The sequence below is a fragment of the Mesoplodon bidens genome (assembly GCF_964165515.1).
Source record: "Mesoplodon bidens genome assembly, chromosome: 3".
Classification (NCBI taxonomy): Eukaryota; Metazoa; Chordata; class Mammalia; order Artiodactyla; family Ziphiidae; genus Mesoplodon; species Mesoplodon bidens.
In genome coordinates, this window is record NC_138178.1 from 70,739,210 (window position 1) to 70,760,872 (window position 21,663).

General features: G+C 51.4%; 1 protein-coding gene across 5 annotated transcripts in view; it reads right to left on the reverse strand.

The window, feature by feature from the left end:
* Positions 1–21,663, reverse strand: part of ATP10A (ATPase phospholipid transporting 10A (putative)) — a 181,802-nt gene that overhangs the window by 93,672 nt on the left and 66,467 nt on the right. For all 5 annotated transcript variants that reach the window (XR_014015259.1, XM_081227118.1, XM_081227120.1 and 2 more), the window contains exon 2: positions 14,739–14,943. Coding sequence is in view for 4 of the 5 variants with exons in the window: in XM_081227118.1 (XP_081083244.1) it covers positions 14,739–14,943 (205 nt within the window). In the remaining variant the exon portion in view is untranslated. The remainder of the gene's footprint in view (positions 1–14,738; positions 14,944–21,663) is intronic.

Sequence of the window (21,663 nt, forward strand, 5' to 3'; positions counted from 1 at the left end):
GGAAGACTGCAGGTCTCTGTGTATCTATCTGCGTGCACGTACGCACACACACAGACACGTGTGCACTCATGTCGGTCACAGAGGTGTGCCATGTGTCTGTGGTTTGTCCGTACATTTTAAACTTTAAAAGCCAAGAACGCTTGTTATATATCTTAGTCTTGTGTTGCAATACTTCTGGAGGCCTCAGAGGATGGGTGTGATATCTGAAATTTCATCCACAGGCAGAGCCTGAAAGGAAGCCAGACTCCAGGAGCCAGAGGAAGCCCCAAAGGCTGTAGGCACACCTGGGGGAGGACCCAGGACACCAAGCAAGGAGGCCTGGGGCACACTGGGGACAGCATTCCAAAGCACTGGTGTGTTAGAAAGAGTGTCCCCTTGGAAGTGGTGGCAGCAGGAGTCCTGCGAAATGGAGGAGGGCAGGCGTGCAGGAGAGCCAGCGTGAGAATCGGAGTAGCCTTAACGCGCAGTGGCACTCAGCTGGGCAGAGCGACTTCCCTAGGACACCAGGTGACAGTGGCCCTAGCTTGGGAACACCGAAGGAAGAGGCTGCCAGGTCCATGAAGTCCAGGGCCCAGAACCTGCTGTACCAGTACTCACCACAGGAAGCACTGCTCCTGTCCCACGGACTAACCTAGTGGTGCAAATAAAGCATCCCTGAAATTACTTCTAGGGGAGAATATCATTCAATTTTGTTTTATCCAGAGGTGTTCAAAGGCACATCTTTTGTAGAAGGTGATCTATGTTTGTGACTTTAAAAAAAAAAAAAGGAAGTGTTTTAATTAGTGAATTACTGAAATATCTGCTTCCATCAAGAAGGCAAGAAGAACAGAGAAACTGATTATTATCCTACTTGTGTCTGGAAAACAGAGGAAATACAGAAAACTAAGTATGTCCAGGTGTGAATCAGCACCGCTTGACTTCTCAGACATGAATCCCACAATGATCTTACCAAAATGAGATCCTGCCTCTGTGGGGCTGTGCGGGCCTGGGACTCTGCATTTCTCACCAGCCCCAGGTGAGGGCAATGCTGCTGCTCTACCCACCAACCTCTGGACAAGGACCCAAGAACACAAGGAATTACGCACAAATAGTTTTTCAGTCTAAGACCCATGGTGCAGTGTGGGCTTCCAGGACCAAGGATGCCCCATCTGGTGATCTCAGCCATCCTTAACTTCCGGTAGCTGAGACACAAGGGTCATCGCCAAGGACGCCCCATCTGTGATACCAGAAATCATATGGGTCCTGCCTTTGAATTCAAGGGTGCCAAGAGCTCCCGGCTCCAGCCTGCCAACTGCAGAGGATAACTCTGCAGTGTGTCTGGTGAACGCTTGTGAGGAGCCTTGTGGACATAAACGAAGGCTTCCTTCTCAATTATTTTCCCTTTGAAGCCTGGCCTTTACAACCATCCTACGGTTTGAGGTGAAGCACCTCCAGAGAGCCCCGGCAGGTCCATGGACCCTGGTAATGATGTCGGCCCTGCACCGGGGGGCGTCACGTCTGCTGAGCTCCTGGGCTGTGGGTAGAGATCTAACAGTCCCCGGCACATCAAGCCAGCATCCTCCCTTCCTCTGTGGAATACATGCCAACAGCTGCAATATGTGACAAAAGGATTCCCTCTAAAAACCAGGACTTTCCCTTAGAAGCATGTAGCCCTGCCCTGCGAGTGGGTCAAGGAGCAGCTCCCCAGGGTGCTGGTTGTGTCCTACCTGCTCCCATGTTCTTGCACCAGGGAGGCAGGTTAAAGCTGCAGACCCGGAGTCCCACACCCACAGGCCGGTACTCCATGCTGCAGCCTCCTCCTCCCCAGAACCCCGCACAACTCCCCACTAGCACCCAACTCTCCAGCTCTCTCCAGCCACTCTGGACTCACTGAGCTCAGGGCAATGCCTCCCACTGCTGTGTTTATTATCAGGCTCTTCTGCACAGAGAGGTCCACAGGGGCCGCTCCCACCTTTCCTTTGAGGACAGCCATGGGGGCAGGGGCAGGGGCAGAGACACCCCTGCTGAGCTCTGGCCTGCCGGCAGAGGAGGACCTCTGACACTGCTCCCATCTCGCAGATGTTGAAACTGAAGCCTGAGAGGTCATATGACCCTCTCGGGTCGCAAGCCAGCAGGTGCAGAACCCTGCTCTCCACAGTGCTCTCCGCGGCCCCCATCTTGTTCACTGTGACCAAGCCTGCCCGGGGCCTCCTTCTCAGACCCCAAACTGTCTACCAGCGACTTCCTCCCCAGGCCTGTCAGGGACTGTGGCCCCTCCTAAAACAGGGGTTTCCTCTGAGTCAGGAAGAAGGGGTGAGAAGAGCCAGCCACCACCGAGGTGGACTGGGAAGCTGGGAAGGAAGCCAGCCACATGCCACTTCACAGGCCATGGAAGGTCAGCTTTATTTCTACTCTGTGTGGACTGAGGGGCTGCAGCCTCAAATCAGCCTCGCCAGCTCTGCCAGCCTCAACTATAATTGGGTTTTTCTTAGAAAGTCTTGGAGGGAACGGGGCAGGCAGGGCTGACACACACAGAGCAACCACACGCCCAGGCATCACCCACCCTTCGGGAGTGAGGGCAGGGTTGGGGGGTGGCCGGGGAGCCAGGAGGCTGGCCGAGCCCCGCCCTGCTGCTTCAGGCAGGCTTCAGTTTGCATCCGGCTCTGCTCTAGTCAACAGCTCAGATCACTTAACCCGCAGCTCCTTAAAGGAAGGGATGTTTTCTGTTTTAATCACAGTGCCCAGCACACAAAGCGCTAAGCCTGTGAACAATGAAGGAGCCTTTCCGAGCCTCCCTGTCCTCCCGTTTCCTCATCAGCACCTGGATCCCACCACCCTGTGAGGCGGGGAGGGGGCAGTACTCCCCACCCCCCACCCTGGGCTGCCCTTCTCAAGGAGGGCAGAGAGCAAAGACGGCAAGGGCTCAGTTTTCCCTCCACATCTTGGCCAGACCCCTAACGGTGACGGCTGTCATGCTCATTTAAAAGCCCAAGTGCAGGGGCTTCCCTGGTGGCGCAGTGGTTGAGAGTCCGCCTGCCGATGCAGGGGACACGGGTTCGTGCACCGGTCCGGGAAGATCCCACATGCTGCGGAGCGGCTGGGCCCGTGAGCCATGGCTGCTGAGCCTGCGCGTCCGGAGCCTGTGCTCCGCAACGGGAGAGGCCACAACAGTGAGAGGCCCGTGTACCACAAAAAAACAAAATAAAAGCCCAAGTGCAGCACTGCTGTGGGAAGTGACCCAGGTGCTCACATGGCCACACCGCCCAGGGGCAACTGCTTCCTGTCCCTGCTGTCTGAGAGCAGCAGCCTACATGGGGACGTGCCAGAGGTCCAGGTGGTCATCTCATCTGCCCACAGCTCGAGGGTCCCTCATCATCCCAGCTAACCAGCTGGGGCACCCCAGCCCCCATCAGAGATGGAGCCTTCTCTCCAGCCCCAGAACCCTGTGCTCATCCAGGCGTCCTGGAGTGACGCCAGGGACGAGGACCACAGCTCGGTGAGAAGCACAGCCCAAAGGCTCCAGAAACAACCTAGCCAGGGTTTTGCCAACACTTCAAACCAATGGAATCCACCCACTAATCAACTCTTAAGTGGAACCCACTTAAGATACATGTGTGCATGTACATCCCTATCTACTACATCTATGTGTGTATATATATAGAGAGAGAGAGACATATATAGACAAACACATATCACGCATTCTGCCCCGGCTTCTTGGCATCAGCAGTTTCTTTAGACTGGGCTGTTCTGCTCCACAGCGCACTTGTAGTCAGATATTTGGACAGTAATCAATTTCTTTTCTGCCCGTTCTGGCCTAGGGACTTGTCCCTTAACTTTACCACAATGCTCTAAAGTGCCTGCCTCCACCGCATGCTTCTGAGCCAGAGTGCCAAGGGGAGAGCTGCCATTTGGACATGACTCTAGCAGCCACTGCAGCAGTGCTCAGGGCCAACTGCAGGGGGAAGACGCTGCGTGCACACACTGGGAAGGTGCAAGGAGGAGCCAAGTCAGGTGTTGTCCTAGGCAGGATGGACTCAAGCACCCCTGCAGGGTGAGTGCAGGAGCTGGAGGGGCGCTGCAGGAATGGGCAGTGCAGCCAGGATGCCTGCTTTGTAGCTGCAGGACTGGGGCGAGCCCGCTTATCTCTCTGGACCTGGGCCACCTTACTTGTAAAACAGGAAGGCAACTGTTCTTATCTCAGGGCAGTTGTCCTCAGCCCTGGGGAAACCCTGGGGAGCTCCGAACAGTCCAGTGCCTGCCCACCCCACACCAAGGTAGGCAGAGCACTGGGGGGCCCAGCCCAGAGGGTCCCATGTACCCCCCCAGGGCAGGTTTAGGTCAACCATACTAGAAAGCACTGTTTAGTGGTTAAGTGCCAGCAAATGTCAGCTGTGGAGACCACTGCCCCAGGCTAGCTGCCAGCAGCTTTCACAGTTCTGAAGAGCTCTGTGGAGGGGAGGGGAGATGCTCTCCATGAAGGGACCTTTCAGAGTCACGTATCTGGGACAAGGGCCTTGGGTGTCCCCAGCTGAGGTGACACCTCATGAGGGGCTGCCTCCCAGTTGGGGTCCCAGGCCTGGCACTGCAGAAGCTACAGGACAGGGACCAGCTCTCTGCACTCAGGGAGGGTCGGGGGAGCAGTAACTCCAAGTGCTGGGCTGGGGTGGCCGGGAAATGACTGGACCGTGACAGCCATTGGGGAGGAGTGACCATGACCAAGGGGAGGGGAGGGTCAGAGGGGTCTCCTGAGCTGTGGGGCGGGTAGTAGAAGGAAGCGGTGTCCTGGCCACCTGCTCCTGCCACAGCAGCTCGACGCCTTTAATTGTGGACTTTTTTTGTGAAAGGTATAATCAGTGGAACAAATGGCTTCTTCTGCTTAGAATAAAGCAAACATTTCCTATGCCTCTCAAGCCACAGGGGTGGAATCAGAAGCACACACTCCAAGCTGGGCAGGAAGCCAGCCAGACCAGGTGTGGCAGTGCGACCACAGGACCCCAGACTCACCCTGGACACCCCAAGGACGGCCACGCTCTGCCCGCCCCCCACCGCCCCCCGCACCCATGGCTGTGGATGAGCCCGGCCCGGCCCTCCTCATCCAGTATATTCAACAGCAATGGTCTAGGGCTCTCCGGAGGTGGCCCTGAGTCCCAACTGTCCCTCTGCCCCATGATAGGCCAAGGGGCTGAGTCCCTCTGTGTGTCAGGACTCATCTGTCACACGGGACCTGGATGACATGGGTGTCCCAGCACCTCCCTCAAGAGAATCAGAGGAAGCAGTGACCTGCGAGGCTCAGAGAGGCCTGGCACACAGTGAGTGCTGGGTGAGTGTCAGCTGGTACCACTACCCAAGGCGGGGGTGGAGGGGGGGCGGTTGGCGCAGACAGTCTCATTCTCACCAGAAGGGTCACAAGCTCTCTGAACACTAACACAGAGCCCCCCCCAGTTCCGGGTTCTGCACAGTGCCAGCCCTAGGGTCTCCTGTCAACAGGGTCAACAGGGGGTTGGCAGGCAGCTGTCACAAAGATGCCCATCTCCCCAAGGGGCACGATGTGCAGGATGGCTTAGAACAGGCAGATGGCCCCCACCTTGTTAAATCCAAGTGGTCTTGAGCCTCTGATCTCTGGTGCTTGGGACAAACAGCCCCACCTGAGCTACAGAGCCCGACCCTCCTGGCACATCTTCCCTGCCCGCCCTTAGCCTTGACACACCAACACTCAGAATATCCAAGCAGGGTTTCAACACACACGGCCCTGGAGGAGGGTCTCCAGGGCTGAGAGAGACACGCCCCCTCTCAGTCTGTCCTCATGTCAACCTCACAAAGTCTGTCCTCACAAGATTTCCTGCCTGATGGTCAAGGCTCCAAAATGCTTGATAAAGGCCGGATGACCAAACCAGCCGTTTGATGTTCCTTCCAAAACAAACCTAGATCTGCAGTCCTTTGAAGCCAACCTTCTTTACCACCCAAACGAAAGGGCTCACTTCTAACCAACAGCAGGAAGATGTGCTGAAAAGTCACTCGTCACAAGTATGTGAGAATATTTTTTTCCTTTTTTCTCAAAGACACAAGACTCACACGTGGATATTTCTGTTAGGGTTAGGGTTAGGTGTGTGTGTGCAACAAAGAACAATTCTGAAGCTTTGGCCTAATTCTAAACTTACAAAAACCCATGCAGATGTACCTCAGTGTCCCCTCTCTGGATCGGAGGGGAAGATTTCTGGTCACTGGCTATGACACACTGGCTCTGGTTGCTGGAGGGGAAGGTGCCCTGACACATCTGTTATGCAAGAGGCTCCACTGGAAACCAACAAACTTCAGCCTGACCTCGGCTGGGTGACAATGCCAATCGGGGCTGCTAGGTCGAATCCCAGTGCCTTCCCCAGTATGGATTATTCGTCAGCACTGCTGGAAAAGCCCCGAATGTATCTCAATATGGTTTAAAACCCAATTCAGATGTCAGGAGCACAGTTTCATCCACACCCAAGCAGGTAACAGTGTGCTCTGTAGCACAGCTCCCTTCCCCTTACAAGTGAGACAGACTGGGACCTGGGACCTGGGACCCTTTGCTGCAGTGCTTGCACCTAGACAAATGTCTCCTGGAGCTACAAAATACAAAGAAACTATAAGGGACTAAAAATAACTGCATGCATGCACAGTTGGGGCACATTATGGACAAGATACAAAAAGACCAAAAAACACACCCAACTGCCACTGCTGAAGAGCCGGGAGCAAAAGCAGGGGGTCAGGAGCAAAAGCAGGGTACTGGGCATGCACCCTGCACACAGCACCACCTAAGGGGTGGGCAAACCTCCTAAGCCACCCCTCCAGCCCGACCCCTAGACACACCCCATACAAGGAACCAGCTCGCCACCCCCGCCAGGGAGTGAGCAAGGGAAACTGTTACTTGTTCTCACTACCCCCATGCTGTAGCAGGGGCCCCAGTAAAGCCTTGCCTGAATTTCTTGTCTGGCCTCTGATCAATTTCTACTGATTGGGGAAGGCCAAGAACCCTGGTAGGTAACACAAGGACTGGTTCACAGGACATCATGATGACCGTGCAGATGTGGATAAGGATCCCTGCTTTGTCCTGTTGTGTGGGGAGGCCAGACTCTCAGAAGCACTCACACCAGTACAAGAACCTAGCACTGGCTTCCACTGGAGGAGCACATGCAGGTTGAAAGCTTTATATAACTTCCCCAGTAATTCTTGGTAAAATGGGGAACTAGGCTCAACATTCAGAAACAAAAGGAGGATAACTCAAAAAAATCAAATGCTGTGGCAACTGGTCTCATATTGTGGGAACAGGGACCTTCCTCTTGTCGGGGGCTCTGCTCAGAAAACCAGGGGAAGGGACACAGCCCCAGGCATGACACCCCATCAAGGAACAAACTGCCCCACAGTCCACTGTGCAGAGACGGGACTGCCTGGGCACCATCGCCTAATGCGAGCGGTGAACAGGAGATGCTCAACAACCAGACTGAAAATTCCAGGTCCCCCAGGAATGAGCTCCTGCACATCAATATACTGCTAGAACAGTGTGTCTTAGCCCAGGAAAAGAATCTTTATCGTCTCCTCAAAGATAGTCAAAAGTGGTAACCTGGGCACGCTTAGCTCCTTTTGCTTTATGCTTTGGGACATACACTTGCACACACACACTCTCACACACATACACATACCTATGCATATACCCACACACAAATACACTCACACGTGGGCAAACACACACGCACACAACCACACGTCTACATACACACCCATACCCACTTGTGAGGAGGACCTTACTGCCAACTGGACAGATCTCACATTGCCAGCTCCTTCTATTGGTAAGAAATGCCTGCTCCAGAAACACACACACACACACACACACAGAGCCTCAAACTCTGCGATTGCTGATGCAATTTAACTACATTTAGAAAAGTTGGAATTTGATTAAATTCCTTTTTTTTCCAATGAAAATACAAAGAAAAATAAAACTTCACATTGTATACCGCCATGAATGGAACAAAAACCTTATTGCTTTAGTTGTCTTTTTCCTAGAATAGAAAATAACCACTTCCAACCAAACAAAAAACCGCAAAGTTAAATGCACACAAACAAATGTTAAAGTTTCTATATATTGTAATAAGATCTTTTAGGATTAATACTTCAGGGGAGCCTAATATTATCAACTTCTTGGCATTTAGTTGTTTTCATTAAGATTACAGTACTTTACTCTCTGTAAGCACTGCTTTCCTAGACCACAGGTTCAAGGCAAAGAATCCATGGCAAAGTCACCTGGATTGGAAACCAAAACGTCTTATACAACCAAATTGACATTCCCCATGAAGTAAATGCAGTTGATATTATAAAACATGGTATGTCTCAGATAATTATATTACCTACCTAACTGAATTGCTTTGAATATCCACACTTGCTAGAATTAAATCTTTAGTCCAAATATAGTTATTATATTCTCAAAATAATTCTTTCTCATAGTCTTTCCTGTTACCTATTTATATCCTTCAACAAAAGTATATGATTGTTAAATATGAGAATAAAAATGTCTCACAGTATAAATTATGAGCTTAGTGACTATATTTCATTATGTAAAAGAAAACCATGAATCTTTTTGCCAAGGCTTGATATTGACCAATCCAATTAACACACCCAGCCAGCTGTCTTTGTTTTCCACTTAGATGACAGATGGTTTCCTTCTTCAATCCCACAGCAGAGAATATAGCTAATTTGAATACTCCAACAGCTTAAGGAAAAAGAAACTTTGGTGTAAGAACTATCTTACAAACCAACTTTTCACCCCTAGTTTTCCTGTGGTAGAGATAATTTTGGGAGCATGTGTAGGTAGAAACAAAAAAATATTAATTGTGTCTCCTACATATTTGGAATTTTAGTCATTCTAAACTCCTTGAATTTTGTCAAGTAACTTGGGGGAGGACTGACTCTCCCTCATAAAGGAAACTCTGAGCTTTGTCACTGCCTGAGAGAGTCTGGCACCCAATACTGGTGGTAACTTAGTAAAATCTACGTGCAAAGTGGAGGAAAAGCCAGGTCACTGTCTTAGGATCCGTGCCAATCTAGACATTAGGTACATCTTTTTAAAGTAGTGCTTCTCAGACTTTTTCCAGCCTAGGAAATTTCCACACTAATGTCATCGGGAGCACGCGCCAGGCACACATGCACACACGTGTGCACACACCCACACACGCCTGGGAAGAGCGAGCTTCGGCAGGCTTGTGGGTTCAGCTCTTCCTGCAGCTCCCACAATCACCGCTCCGAACTGTGGGAAGCAGATGGCCCTGTGGGTGTAGCGGGCGGGGTGGGGGGGCAACAATCCCACAAGTCCATCCAAGAGACAAACTGGAGGAACATTTTTTCCCAGGAAATTAACCCACACGTTAAGTCCCCTCCTAGACGGCCCCTCCCTGACACCGACGTGGCTTACATGGCCTCAGGGCCCCACCCCCTCTGAAACTCCAACACCACCTGACGCTTAGGGCCCCTGCTTCTGCTTTATCCTCAGCAGTATCCCTAGTCTACCTCTGACCGATTTACCTATTCACACGTCACACAACACCATGAGGGGAAAGACGTTTACCTGTTTTGATGGGTGCCTAGAATGGCATTTAAAACATAGTAGGTGCGGGCTTCCCTGGTGGCGCAGTGGTTGAGAGTCCGCCTGCCGATGCAGGGGACGTGGGTTCGTGTCCCGGTCCGGGAGGATCCCGCATGCTGCGGAGCGGCTGGGCCCGTGAGCCATGGCCACTGAGCCTGCGCGTCCGGAGCCTGTGCTCCGCAACGGGAGAGGCCTCAACGGTGAGAGGCCCGCGTACCGCAGGAAAAAAAAACAAACAAACATAGTAGGTGCTCAATAAATATTTGTTAAAAGAATGAAAAATCACAGAAGTGAGTCTCTGTAAAAAAAAAAAAAAAAAGATCTTTATGTAAAATTATCAGCCTAAGGACCTCCTCAGTCTGCAGAAATGACTGTGCGAATGTTACAGATGAGCTAGAAACTTCTCCCCGTATAGAGGCTGAACACATGCAGCTGCACGGGCAGGGCTGCAGGTCTGAATGAACGCGTGGGATGAAGCAACACAGATGCCCAATGAACAGGAAAGACGGGGCGCTGGAGAACCCCCATCCTGCGAACCCAGGAGCTGCCAGACCCGGAAGCTTCGGGCTCTCCGCTGATTTGACGGGTGGGGGAGGGGGGCCTTGGCAGAATCTCCTGACTTCCCTGTTTGTCATCTATAAAAGGGTAAGATCATCATTACCTCACAATTTATATTTAAAAATATGATTTAAAAATGTTTGAACCAACGTAAGGTAGATAGATAGTGGGAAGCAGCCGCAGAGCACAGGGAGATCAGCTCGGTGCTTTGTGACCGCCTGGAGGGGTGGGATGGAGAGGGTGGGAGGGAGGGAGATGCATGAGGGAAGGGATGTGGGAACGGATGTATATGTATGACGGATTCACTTTGTTATAAAGCAGAAACTAATAAAAAAAATTAAAAAAAAAGAACGTGGTAGATATATACGTGCTGACAGGAAAGATGTCTGCAACAGATATTTTCAGTAAAAGTAAATTGCATAAAAATAAAAAAAAATGTTTGAACCACTATGAATGGGAGAGACATGATAACGCCTGGCCCCCAGGAAGCCTGAACAAATGTGAGTTGTTATTGTGACAGCTCGTGTTCAGCCTTGGGGTCCCTCTTATTTCTTGGATAATGCCAATTTCACCCCAACTTTTTTTTTTTTTTTTTTGGCCACGCTGTGTGGCTTGCGGGATCTCAGTTCCCCAACCAGGGACTGGACCCAGGCTCCTGGCAGTGAGAGCACGGACTCCTAACCACTGGACCGCCAGGGAACTCCCATGACCCCAACTTTTAAATCAAATGTTTATTTTGAAGTGCCAGTATCTACGTTTCCTTCTCCAGAGGCAAGGTGGCTGGGTGGCCGAAGGTGTCTGGGGGCCTTGTCCCCTTGGACTCAGGGGTCTGGGCAAGCCATGCATCCCCACCTCGCTGTGCTTCCAGCCCCTCAATTCTGTACAATTTGTCTAACTCTCTTCTTTATATACAATCCTGTTTCCACCTCTGAGACATCACCTGACCTGTATCATTGCCTGAAACACCTACCCAGCACCCAAACCCTCCCATCCTAGCCTTCAGAATACAATTTAAGCCCTCTTTCTTGGAGCCTCCCTAGGCCTCTCGGAAGGCCACTTTCCAAGCCCAATCCCCTAATGGGATTCTTCTTGTTGCTCAGTGTCAAGTGTCTGCTGGTGAGCAGGCCTGGGTCCTCTAGGTGTTGGTCCCACTGCCTTAAATGACCAGACCCTACAGCATGTGAACCACTTCCCTCTTTCTTAGCATCCTTTCCCAAGCAAACAAGCACTTCATAAATGACTTTGGAAATTGGAGAGGGTGGGAAGAGGAGCCACATTCTTGTCTTGTCAGCCAAGGCTGCTGGAGGGAGGAGCTGGCCTTCAGGTGGAGGGTCAGTGGATTTGTTCTCCAGGACCCAGCCTGCACAAGCTCTCCCCAGCTCTCAGCTCAGGGAAACCAGATCCCTGAGGCTCAGCCTTGGACCCCAGCCCAGGCTGCTGCTCTCTGCATGCCTTCCTGAACACCTCGCATATACAGGCCTGGGACCCATGGGGCTGCTGTCCAGAGAGCCGCCACCTGGCCTTCGTCCACAGCAGCGGTGGGAGCCCCACACGGAGGGTGGCATCCCCAGCACCCGGATCCAGCAGCACCTGTCCCAGCATCTCGCAAGCTCCCAGGCCCAGCACCTCCCAGTGGATGGCTCCCCTGCACCTGTGAGGGCTGACCCACTGGTACAGCCCGCCCCTCAGTAACTTTTCTGCCATCCCATGAGGGACAGCCATGCCCTCGGCCATGAAAACAAGACTCAGGCTTGGGGGCCTCTTCCCTGGGTGCTATCTTACCACCAGGACCACTGGCTGTTCCCTCTATCAGCTCTTCTGCATTCTGGGGAGTCCCTTCACTTTTACTGTGCAATCCCCCATGAGGGGTTCTCTACATCAAACTTGCCCTGACCGAATCAGCTGTGGTTTCTGCCTCCGCACTGGACCCTGACAGATACACCCAGCCCCTGCATGAATGTCAAAGTCCTCTCATATTCTTCACCTTAGTTTTGCAAATCACCCCTAATTTGAGTTTTCCTAGGGGCCTGCACTTCCAACTGAGCCCTCGTCAACATGGCACTGTGTTACTGTGCATTGGACAGGAATCCGCTCTTCACCTGCCTGAGACGCCAGCTGACTCCACCCGTGAAAACCCCACTTCAATACATAGAACTGAAATGTTCCTGGCATTGTAATGTTACAGCCAAACCTTGGTTTTCCAATTGTCAGGCTTTTAAAAGCCAGAGACTTCCTATCTTTATTTTCCATGGGGCAGTTCATACATTTCAGAATAATAATGTATGAACAAGAATTCAGGTACCAGAAAAATGCCTTTGGATGTTAGGGAAAGAGGGAGAAAAAAACACAAAGTGAAAAAACATACCAATAAGAGGGACTAGAGTGTGCACACATATTGAAGAATTTGGGTGCTGATAAAGAAACTTTCTTTTAATCAAAATGGTTTTGGTTCTTAATTTTGGCCATTTTGACTAAGTTACGGCTCAGCTCCATTGACCTCCTCAGGCATGCACGGGCCCTACGCAGCAGGATAATAGGATGTGTCTGTAGCGATCCTGGAATTTCAACATCCATCTTACAAACAGCACGTTTATACAAAGCACCAGTGAGAAAAGTGGGTAGAGGAGGCTTTTAGATATTACTGGGTTCAGCAGCTGAACAAATTAGAAGACAGGAAACAAGAAAGTTGTTCCCGAGAGCTGACCAAGGAGATGCACCCCCCTGGCTTTGCCCCACCCGCCACCCAAACAGATCCACCCTGCTCTCAGGTTCTGCACTTTTGCCAGATTTTCCACAGCGTCTGAAGTTTCGCCCATTAGATACACAGATGCATCCGTTTATGTTACAGGCACCCTCTGCGCACACTGGCTACTCCACCTGGATGGAGCTAGAGCCTGTGCGGTCACCACCTCCCTCCAATCCAAGCCCATCCCTGCTGACCTCAGGGCTCGTCCCCACGCCTGTGCCCTGGAGAGAGCTTGGGAACAGTGGTTCTGGGGGACTGGGGCAGGCCTGGGGGAGAAGCCTTGGGGTGAGGCGACCTCAGGACACATGCACATGTGGCCGGGGGGGAAACGGCAGGGGAAGGTTGGCCCACATTTATTACCAAACCCTGGAGCACAATCAATGCAGAAGCTGGAATGCACTGAATGTGCCAGTGCTGGGCCTCAAGGGTCCCAAACAAGCACTGTCACCAACTCTCCAGATCTGGGAGAAGAGCATCCCATTTAAAAAAAATACTATTTTTAACGTTTATGTATGCTTTGCCTCGTTCCAAGGAAGATTTGAGGCAGCTCACAAAAACATTCTTGGCACAAAAGGAGATGAAAATGAGGAAATCCTCGTGGTGGACAGAAGCGAGGGCAGAACAATCCAGACACTGGTGAGGAAGTCCGGGCCGTCCGCGGGAGGTGGGCGAGGGTCAGGCTCAGAAAGTCCTGCCACCAAGGCCGCCAGTAGCCCCTGGGTATGGGACGCCATCTGGCCCTTTGCAAGCGTGCAGGAGGTGCCTTCGGCTGTCCCAGTGACCGAGGGTAAACGGCACGGACACTCATAGAGGGATGCGGGGATGCCCGCCCCCCACAATCCTGCACAACTAATGTCCTATGTCAAATGCCGACAGTGCCCCAGGGACACCCCCAGGCTATAAAACAAGCCAACTGCTCCAAACCCATCCCAGTCCTGATTCTAAGGCCTGGTTCTCCTGTAAGAGCTCACTGAGAGGGCGCCAACGACAGAAGAAGAAAATCCCCAGTGTGTGACACTGACACCCATTATGTGACAGAGGAAGAGACACCCAACCCCCGCAGTGGCTGCCTTCCTGAAACTCAGGAGCTTACTGCCTCAGGCTCTTCTTAAACCTTCCTTCCTTGATGGCAAGGACCCTGAGTGACAGAGACAGGCAGCTCAGTGTCAGGAGAACAAGGTGTGGGCTAGCCCACTGCCCTGCCAGACACCACCTGATCCCCAAGGGCTCATGCTGCTTTCTGTCCCCTGGCGTTGGCACCCCTGCATCCTCTGCACAGACCTGGAGGGGGACAGAGGTTGGAAACCCCTGACAGGGCCTGAACTTTCCGGCCACAAGGCTATCGGTGGGTATAGGTGGTGGGACCCTTCCTACTTCTCGCTCCCCACAGGGCCAGCATTTCTGAGCTGTGGTCGATGCTCCTCCAAGGCAGAATTCAGTCACAGAAGACCGGACACTGAACTCAGAAACACCCCTGAGGAGAGAAATTCCTGAGCCACATGCTGGGGTCAGGTCATTACTGCTGACGCTGCTCTGTTAGAATGAGAGCAACAGCTGGGTAAATGCTGACAGTCAGCCAGTCCCAAGTGTTCCTAGTGACTTTAAAGGGACTCCAAATCTACGAAGTGTACAGTGGAAATCAGAGTCATAAAACTGGGTCCTGTTTCCCATAGCTGCAGGCCGGTTATGCACTCAGGGGGACTGGGGTCCTCTCAGACCCTCAGTCCCACATTCATCCATCAGCCTGGCCTGATGGAAGGGATGCAGGTGCTCGAAGCCCTGGAGGGCCGGCATGGGAAGCACCACGGAACGTGGTACCTGGGACCCTGGACACGCCAGGCCACTTACGAGCTCGGAGAAGCCTCGGACCACCTGGCGCCGTTTCAGGTTGGTCTCTCCATCCAGGTTGGCCGTCTCGATGTGGCACAGCCCGTCGGGGTCACTCGAATAGAGCAGTAGGATGTCTGCAGGGATGATCTCGTTGCAGCGAAGACGCACAAAGTCTCCCACGCGGATTTCTTTCCAGAATCGGTTCACGTATTGTTTTTCTTCCCTGGTAAAGAGACAGCCGTTAACAAGTCTGGAGGAGATCACTGGAGGCCAAATCTGTGTGATGGGCACATGCAGCTCATTGAACACTTTGTGCCACTTTCTGGTATGCTGAAATTTTCCATAATAACAAGCATTTAAAAGAAGATTCCTGGGCTTCCCTGGTGGCGCAGTGGTTGAGAGTCCGCCTGCCGATGCAGGGGACACGGGTTCGTGCCCCGGTCCGGGAGGATCCCACATGCCACGGAGCAGCTGGGCCGGTGAGCCGTGGCCGCTGAGCCTGCGTGTCCGCAGCCTGTGCTCCGCAACGGGAGAGGCCACAGCGGTGAGAGGCCCGCGTAATGCAAAAAAATAAAAAATAAAAATAAAAGAAGACTCCTAAAGGCCACATATAGTGAAACTCCAGTAATATGAAATATCTGGAACAGGCAAATCCATGGCAATAGAAGGTGGATTCGTGGCTGCCAGAGCGTGAGGGGAGGGGAGATGGGATGGGGAGAAATTGTTTCCTGGGTACAGGTTTCCATTTGGGGTGATTAAAATCTTCTGGAACTAGGTAGTGGTGATGGTTACACAACACTAAGTGCACTAAATGCCACTGAACTGTCCACTTTAAAATGGTTACACTTTCTACTCCTAGGTAAATACCCCAAAGAATTAAAAGCAGGGACTCGAATGGATATTTGCCTACCCATGTTCATAACAGCATTACTCCCAATAGCCCAAAAGTGGAAACAACCCAAATGCCCAACAGTAGATGGATAAGCAAAATGTCGTATATCCATACAGTGGAATATGACTTAGCCATGAAAAGGAAGGAAATTCTGACACATGTTACAACGTGGATGAACTCAGAGGACATTATGCTAAGTGAAATAAGCCAGTCACAACAGGACAAACACTGTACGATTTCACTTTTATGAGGTCCCTACAAATTAGACAAAAATAGACAAATTCATAGAGACAGCTAGTAGAACCTCTGTGCCTTCTGCAGGATGGAGATCACAGCAGATGTATTCCCTCCACGTCACTCAAGATGAAGTAGATAATCACTCAAAACAGTGCCTGCCACAGTCAGCTTTCAACCCCTGATAGTTACTATTGATTAATAGGTAGTAGGATGGGGCTTCCCTGGTGGTGCAGTGGTTGAGAGTCCGCCTGCCGATGCAGGGGACGCAGGTTCGTGCCCTGGTCCGGGAAGATCCCACATGCCGCAGAGCAGCTGGGCCTGTGAGCCATAGCCACTGAGCCTGCGCGTCCGGAGCCTGTGCTCCGCAACAGGAGAGGCCACAAGAGTGAGAGGCCCGCGTACGGCAAAAAAAAAAAAAAAAAAATAGGTAGTAGAATGAAAACACGGGTAGATTTCTGCTTTAGATTTTTTGTTTACTATGGAAAAATGGGCTCATTAATCCTACAAAGGGCATTTTTAAGAGCTCCTTGGAGGCAGTTTTGTCCAGTTTTATAAATAAGCAGAGGAACAAGACTTTATCTCAACATGACATTCTACATGAGAAAACTGCGTGAAAAAATCCTCTGAGTTATGTTGTTAGGAAAATAAAACGCCCTAAAACACACTTCACTTTCACCATCACCTTCTCACTGGCCCCCCACACTTCCTTGCCTGAGCTCCCGGAGAACAATTCAGCAGCGAATCTGAGTCTCACCTGACTCCTGAGCGCTGGGTGATGAGTCCTGAGTGTCAGACCTCTATTTTATTCCACACTGTGGATCTGAGGGAACCCATGGCAGACTTCCAGGGGCTCCTAGCATCAGCTGCCCCAGGTGCTGAAAAGAGAAAAAGCCCCTTCCACTATAAGCCTCTATTTACTTGCATTCCTCTGTTTCAAGATCCACCGTAGTTTGGTCACTATAGGGCCAACAAAGATAAATTAGATACAACTTTGTCCTCAAAAATAAATTCAAGGCGAGACCAAAGCACTAGATAGCACCCCCTGGGGGCTATAGAATCAAGCCCTCGATGTGAGCACAAAGGTATTCTTCTGGACCCAACCCTCCCTGCAAGGCCAGGGTGCTGTTCAGGTGAGGCATCCTTTTCCAGCTGTGACAAGTCCCCCGGCCCCGACCCAAGGGCACTGCCCACTCACTGTCACAGTCTGACTTCTTCCCAGTGGACAAACAGCCTTGATGAGTGACAAATGAAACATCACTTAACTATGTTCCTATTTCCTCTTCTGAAGATCAAACCTTGACTTTCTATCATTGCAACATTAGCTCTTTAGTCTTTCTTCCTTATCAGGACACTTTGTTGGCTTCCCACAGAAAGTACAGAGGAATTTGAAAGGCCCTGTCCTTTCCAGAAGAAAGTTTCCAAAAGCTAATTCGCTGTGTGGTCACTGAGGTGGGCAGTGCACGCTGACAGTGAGCTGGATGGGCCCCAGTGTGACAGCAGCTGCCAGGAGACCAGTGGTCCTACACTGGCCCTGGGGACAGGCAGGAGGCGGGGATGACCTGGCCGGAGGAGGCAGGGCGTGACACTGTCTGGGTTGTTTATCTTGACTACATTCCATTTACAGAACTCATCAAAAATAAAGTCAGTTTCCATCTGCCTTGAAATCTTAAAACATTAGCTTGCCCAGTCCAGCAGAGCACGTATTGAAAACAGTAACTTTGATGGAGGCATTTGAGCCCGAAGGAGACCCCCGCACAGGCCCCTGGAAACACAGAGCAATGGATGAGGAGACCTCGGTGACCAGCCGTCCTGGTGGGAGGACCTGTCCCAGCCATGGAAAGCAAAGGGAGTGGCAGCAGAGCAGCTCCAGGATGCCTGAAAGAGAAAGGCCCTGCAGCTCCCAGGAACTCCTACAGCAGCAGGACCCTTAAAACCCAGACTCAGGAGTCATCGTGGAAGAAGAGCATCACAGAACCCCTTCATCACCTCAAGAGACAGACAAAAATACCTCATTGAAGCCCCACAGTCCGGCTGACTGTTCCAGCGGGAGCTCCAGCACTGACTGTGGACACTACACCGACCCTGCAACGCCCCTGCCTGGCCTGCATTACTCTTATTTTTATTATATGTATATCATATACATTATAGAGTAACATATACTGTAAAACTTACATATAACATACATATTAGATATAAGTTGCCCTCCTTTTCTCAGCAACTGTATTTGAACATAAGGTCTTTAAAGAGGTGACTGAGTCGAAATGAGGTCATAGGGTGGGGCCCTGATCCTTATAAGGAGAGGGAGAGACACCAGGGATGTGTGTGCACAGAGGAAGACCACGTGAGGACACAGGGAGAAGACGGCCATCAGCAAGCCAAGGAGAGAGGCCCCCAGAGACACCAGTCCTGTCAAGGCCTTGATCTTGGACATCCTGCTTCCAGACCGTGAGACAATAAACTTCTGTTGTTTAAGCCGCTCAGTCTGCGGTGCCGTCACAGCAGCCCGAGCAGACTAGCACCCAATACCTTCCATTCCCGTGACTCCAGCTGGAAGGGGCGGCTCCCAGCCTGTAGGGATGGGAAGGGGGAGAGCAGCAGAGGACCAGGGGACAGAGGGCATCACACCAGGAGACGCTTCCACAGGCTTGTGTCCCACATGCCCCCGTGTCTGTGCACAGGAAAAGCACTGCAGAGAAAACATGTAAGTCCCACTGACACCGTACGGCAACACTGGCCTCCTAAGAACACTGATTTTAGAAGCAGCAGGTAAACAATTTAGGACCGGCTTCTATTTCCTCAGGTCACGGTGGATGCAGGCTAGGGTGGACAGGACACACGACCCCTCCTCTCCATAGGAAAAGTCTCAGGAGTGTATGCCACCTGTGGCCTCCCTGCAAACTCCAGAATTCTAACTTCCACCAGGCAGGTGCCTGCACTCCTCCAGGGACCAGGGGATCCACCTGAGATGCAAGGTTTAAAATCACCCAGTCCTCAACACTATGCATTTGTTTCCAGCCATTTTAGGAAGTGGCACTGTGTAGTTTGCCCCCGAGATATTCCTTCTAAGCACAGGTGCTGCCCCACATGGTGGCAGGATTCTGAGACATCCCCTAGGTCCCCAGCCCTGGTGTGCAAGCCCCTGCCAGCATCCCACCCCCGGCCCCCAAGTAAGGTGGGGGCTGTGAATGTGGGAGGAGTCACTCCTGCAGGTGTAATGAAGGTGACCAGTCAGTGGGCTACGAGCTAATCATCAGGTGGGCCTGATGGAGCCACAAGAGCCCTGTAAACTGGGCCTAAACCAGAGACAGTAAGTCAGACATTAAAGTGTAGAGAGCAATGGAAGGGCCTCATGACCAGGGTCAGGAGCTGAGAGTGGCCCTGGCCGTCAGCCAGCAAAAGCACGGGGCCCCAGGCCTACCAGCACCGGAGCTGAATTCCACCAAGAACCTGAAGGAGCCTGGAAGAGGACAAGACCACAGCCAGGCCAACACCTGGACTGCAGCGGGTGACACCCGGGGCAGGGCACCCAGCCAACCCGCGCCTGCACGCCTGCTCCCGGAAGCTGTGACAGTATGCATCTGAGTTGTCTCCAGCTGCTGAGTTGATAGTAACTCATCACACAGCAGTAGAAAACTAATACACACAATTCCCTTCTTCTGCACAGAAGCAGGAGTCAGAGGCAGCTCAGTCCTCTCAGGGCACAGCAACTGGAGAACTCCCGCTCAGCTTTAGAATATGCATACTGAGAAAAGACTACCTCATAGGAAAAGAAGGCAGAGCAAGACTGGTTAAAATCCAAACACACTTCCCTCTCCTCACAAAGTGGGAGCCCGACAGAAGGTATGCATAACATATTAAAATGTGGGGGAACCTGAAAACGTGTAGTCTTGGAATATGGGCCACATCATACATATTACAAGCATGGAGCATGGACCCTCCACAAGATTGACAACACCGAGTACCCTGCTCAGGTGTCCTGAGGGGTCTGCCCCAGAGTGTCGATCCAAGAGTTCAAGGGTCACTGGTGGAAAAAAGTGTGATTCTTCTGAGATGGGGGCGGGAGTGGGGGAGGGGTCCTGATAAAAATGCCTTCTGTTCAAAAGAACCCTTAGGAGGCCACAGGCAAAAACATCTCTTTTCTAGGGAAGCACTGCCACTGGTTTTTCTGAGCCTCAAAGAAAAAAAAAAGGCACTTGCAGAATTGAGGGAATTTTACTTTCATCTTCAATGTGCTGTTTTCAAAGAAATTTTCATTTAGGTTCTTGGATTACCATTTTCCCAAACAGCAAAAGAAAATTTTTTTAAGGTGACAACAGATTCCAAATTTGAGAAACCATTTAACATCCCTGGTGACCCACTGCCCCTCCTTGTACAAGGACAATTCCCAACAAGAATTGGGCTGTCACTGTCCCTGATCTCCAACCTGGTTTATGGATTCATGAACGTAAGAGTCCTCCCGCCTGAAGGAAGGAGAGGAAGATGCATGCTCATTTTTGACTCCACCTACAGCAGGTGACTCCTCCCTTGTAATGTGACACCACCATTCCAGTTTAGTGGCCAGGAGGCAGGCTGCCCACAGTTCTAAATGTGTCCATGAAATGCCCATGTCACATGCATGGAACCAGCGTCCCAGGGCATCTTGCTGTTGGAAATGCTTGCCTCTTCCATTTCTCAGTAATTTAGGAAATGAATGAGAAGATTGAAATGCTTATAACTTGGATACACATTTGATTTTCTGGCCCTTACATTATCTAACAACTTTACGTGGCCATATTTTACCATATACTTTCTCATGTTCCAAAAATGCTCCCTTTAATTCAATTGCATATAAGTTTCACAACCACACACGGGAACTCCCCAAAGCCCTTCCACCATTCACCATGCCCACACCCTGCTCAGGTGCTGGCAATGCGTGTGCAGGGATAAACAAGGCACATCTCACTCACCTCCCTTGATTTTTCCCTCCCTTAAACTTGTCTCTCCCCCAACAAGACCAACAAACAAAGGAGTGTCTTGGGTTTGGATGGGCAGGAAAGAATGAGAAAGGGAAAGAAGAGATGGAGGGTTTTTAAGGTTTGAGCAAATCCACTTGAAAACAAGGCATTAAAGATGAAAGTACAACTCCCTCACTTGTGTTTTAAGTACAATTCAGGGCTGAGAAGAACACTTGTTTTGATTAGGCAGTCAGGGAGTGCCTCCTGGAAGAGGGAGCATCTGACTTGAGCTCCTGAAGAACGAAAAAAAATCTTAGCCTAACCCATACCCCACCCACCCCAAGGGGACTACTTATACTAAAGAGTGGAATTTAGGGAGAGGCTAAAAGGGCAGTGCCCAAACCAGAGCTAAGGCAGGGCACAGCAAAAGAGATCAGGAGACTCAGACACAGAAACAGAAAAGAAAGACCAGGTGTGGGAGTTCGACTGTACAATCGATGTGACTGGACTCCATGAATGATTAGATCAGTCAGGCACAGTGTGCCCAGGTCTCCAGCCCTGGTGGCTGGAATGTGGGAGCCACTGACCTCACCCAGAAGTGGGTGTGCTGTGGGATGGAACAGAGTCCAGTTGTGAGCAATTCTGAGTCCAAGGTGCTGGTGGGCGTATGGGTTGGGAGATGCTTCCAAGACCAAGATAGATAAAGAGGCACTCAGGGTACACGCATGGAGGTGACAGGATGCCGACCATGGGCACTGTCATGGTGACTACCAGGGAGAGAGCTGGCTAGAAGGAAACAGCGTGAGCTCGGACGGAGGCAACGAGGGAGGGAATGCCGAGGAGGGGAAGCCGGCGGGGGTGGCTGGGCAGGCAGGCGGGG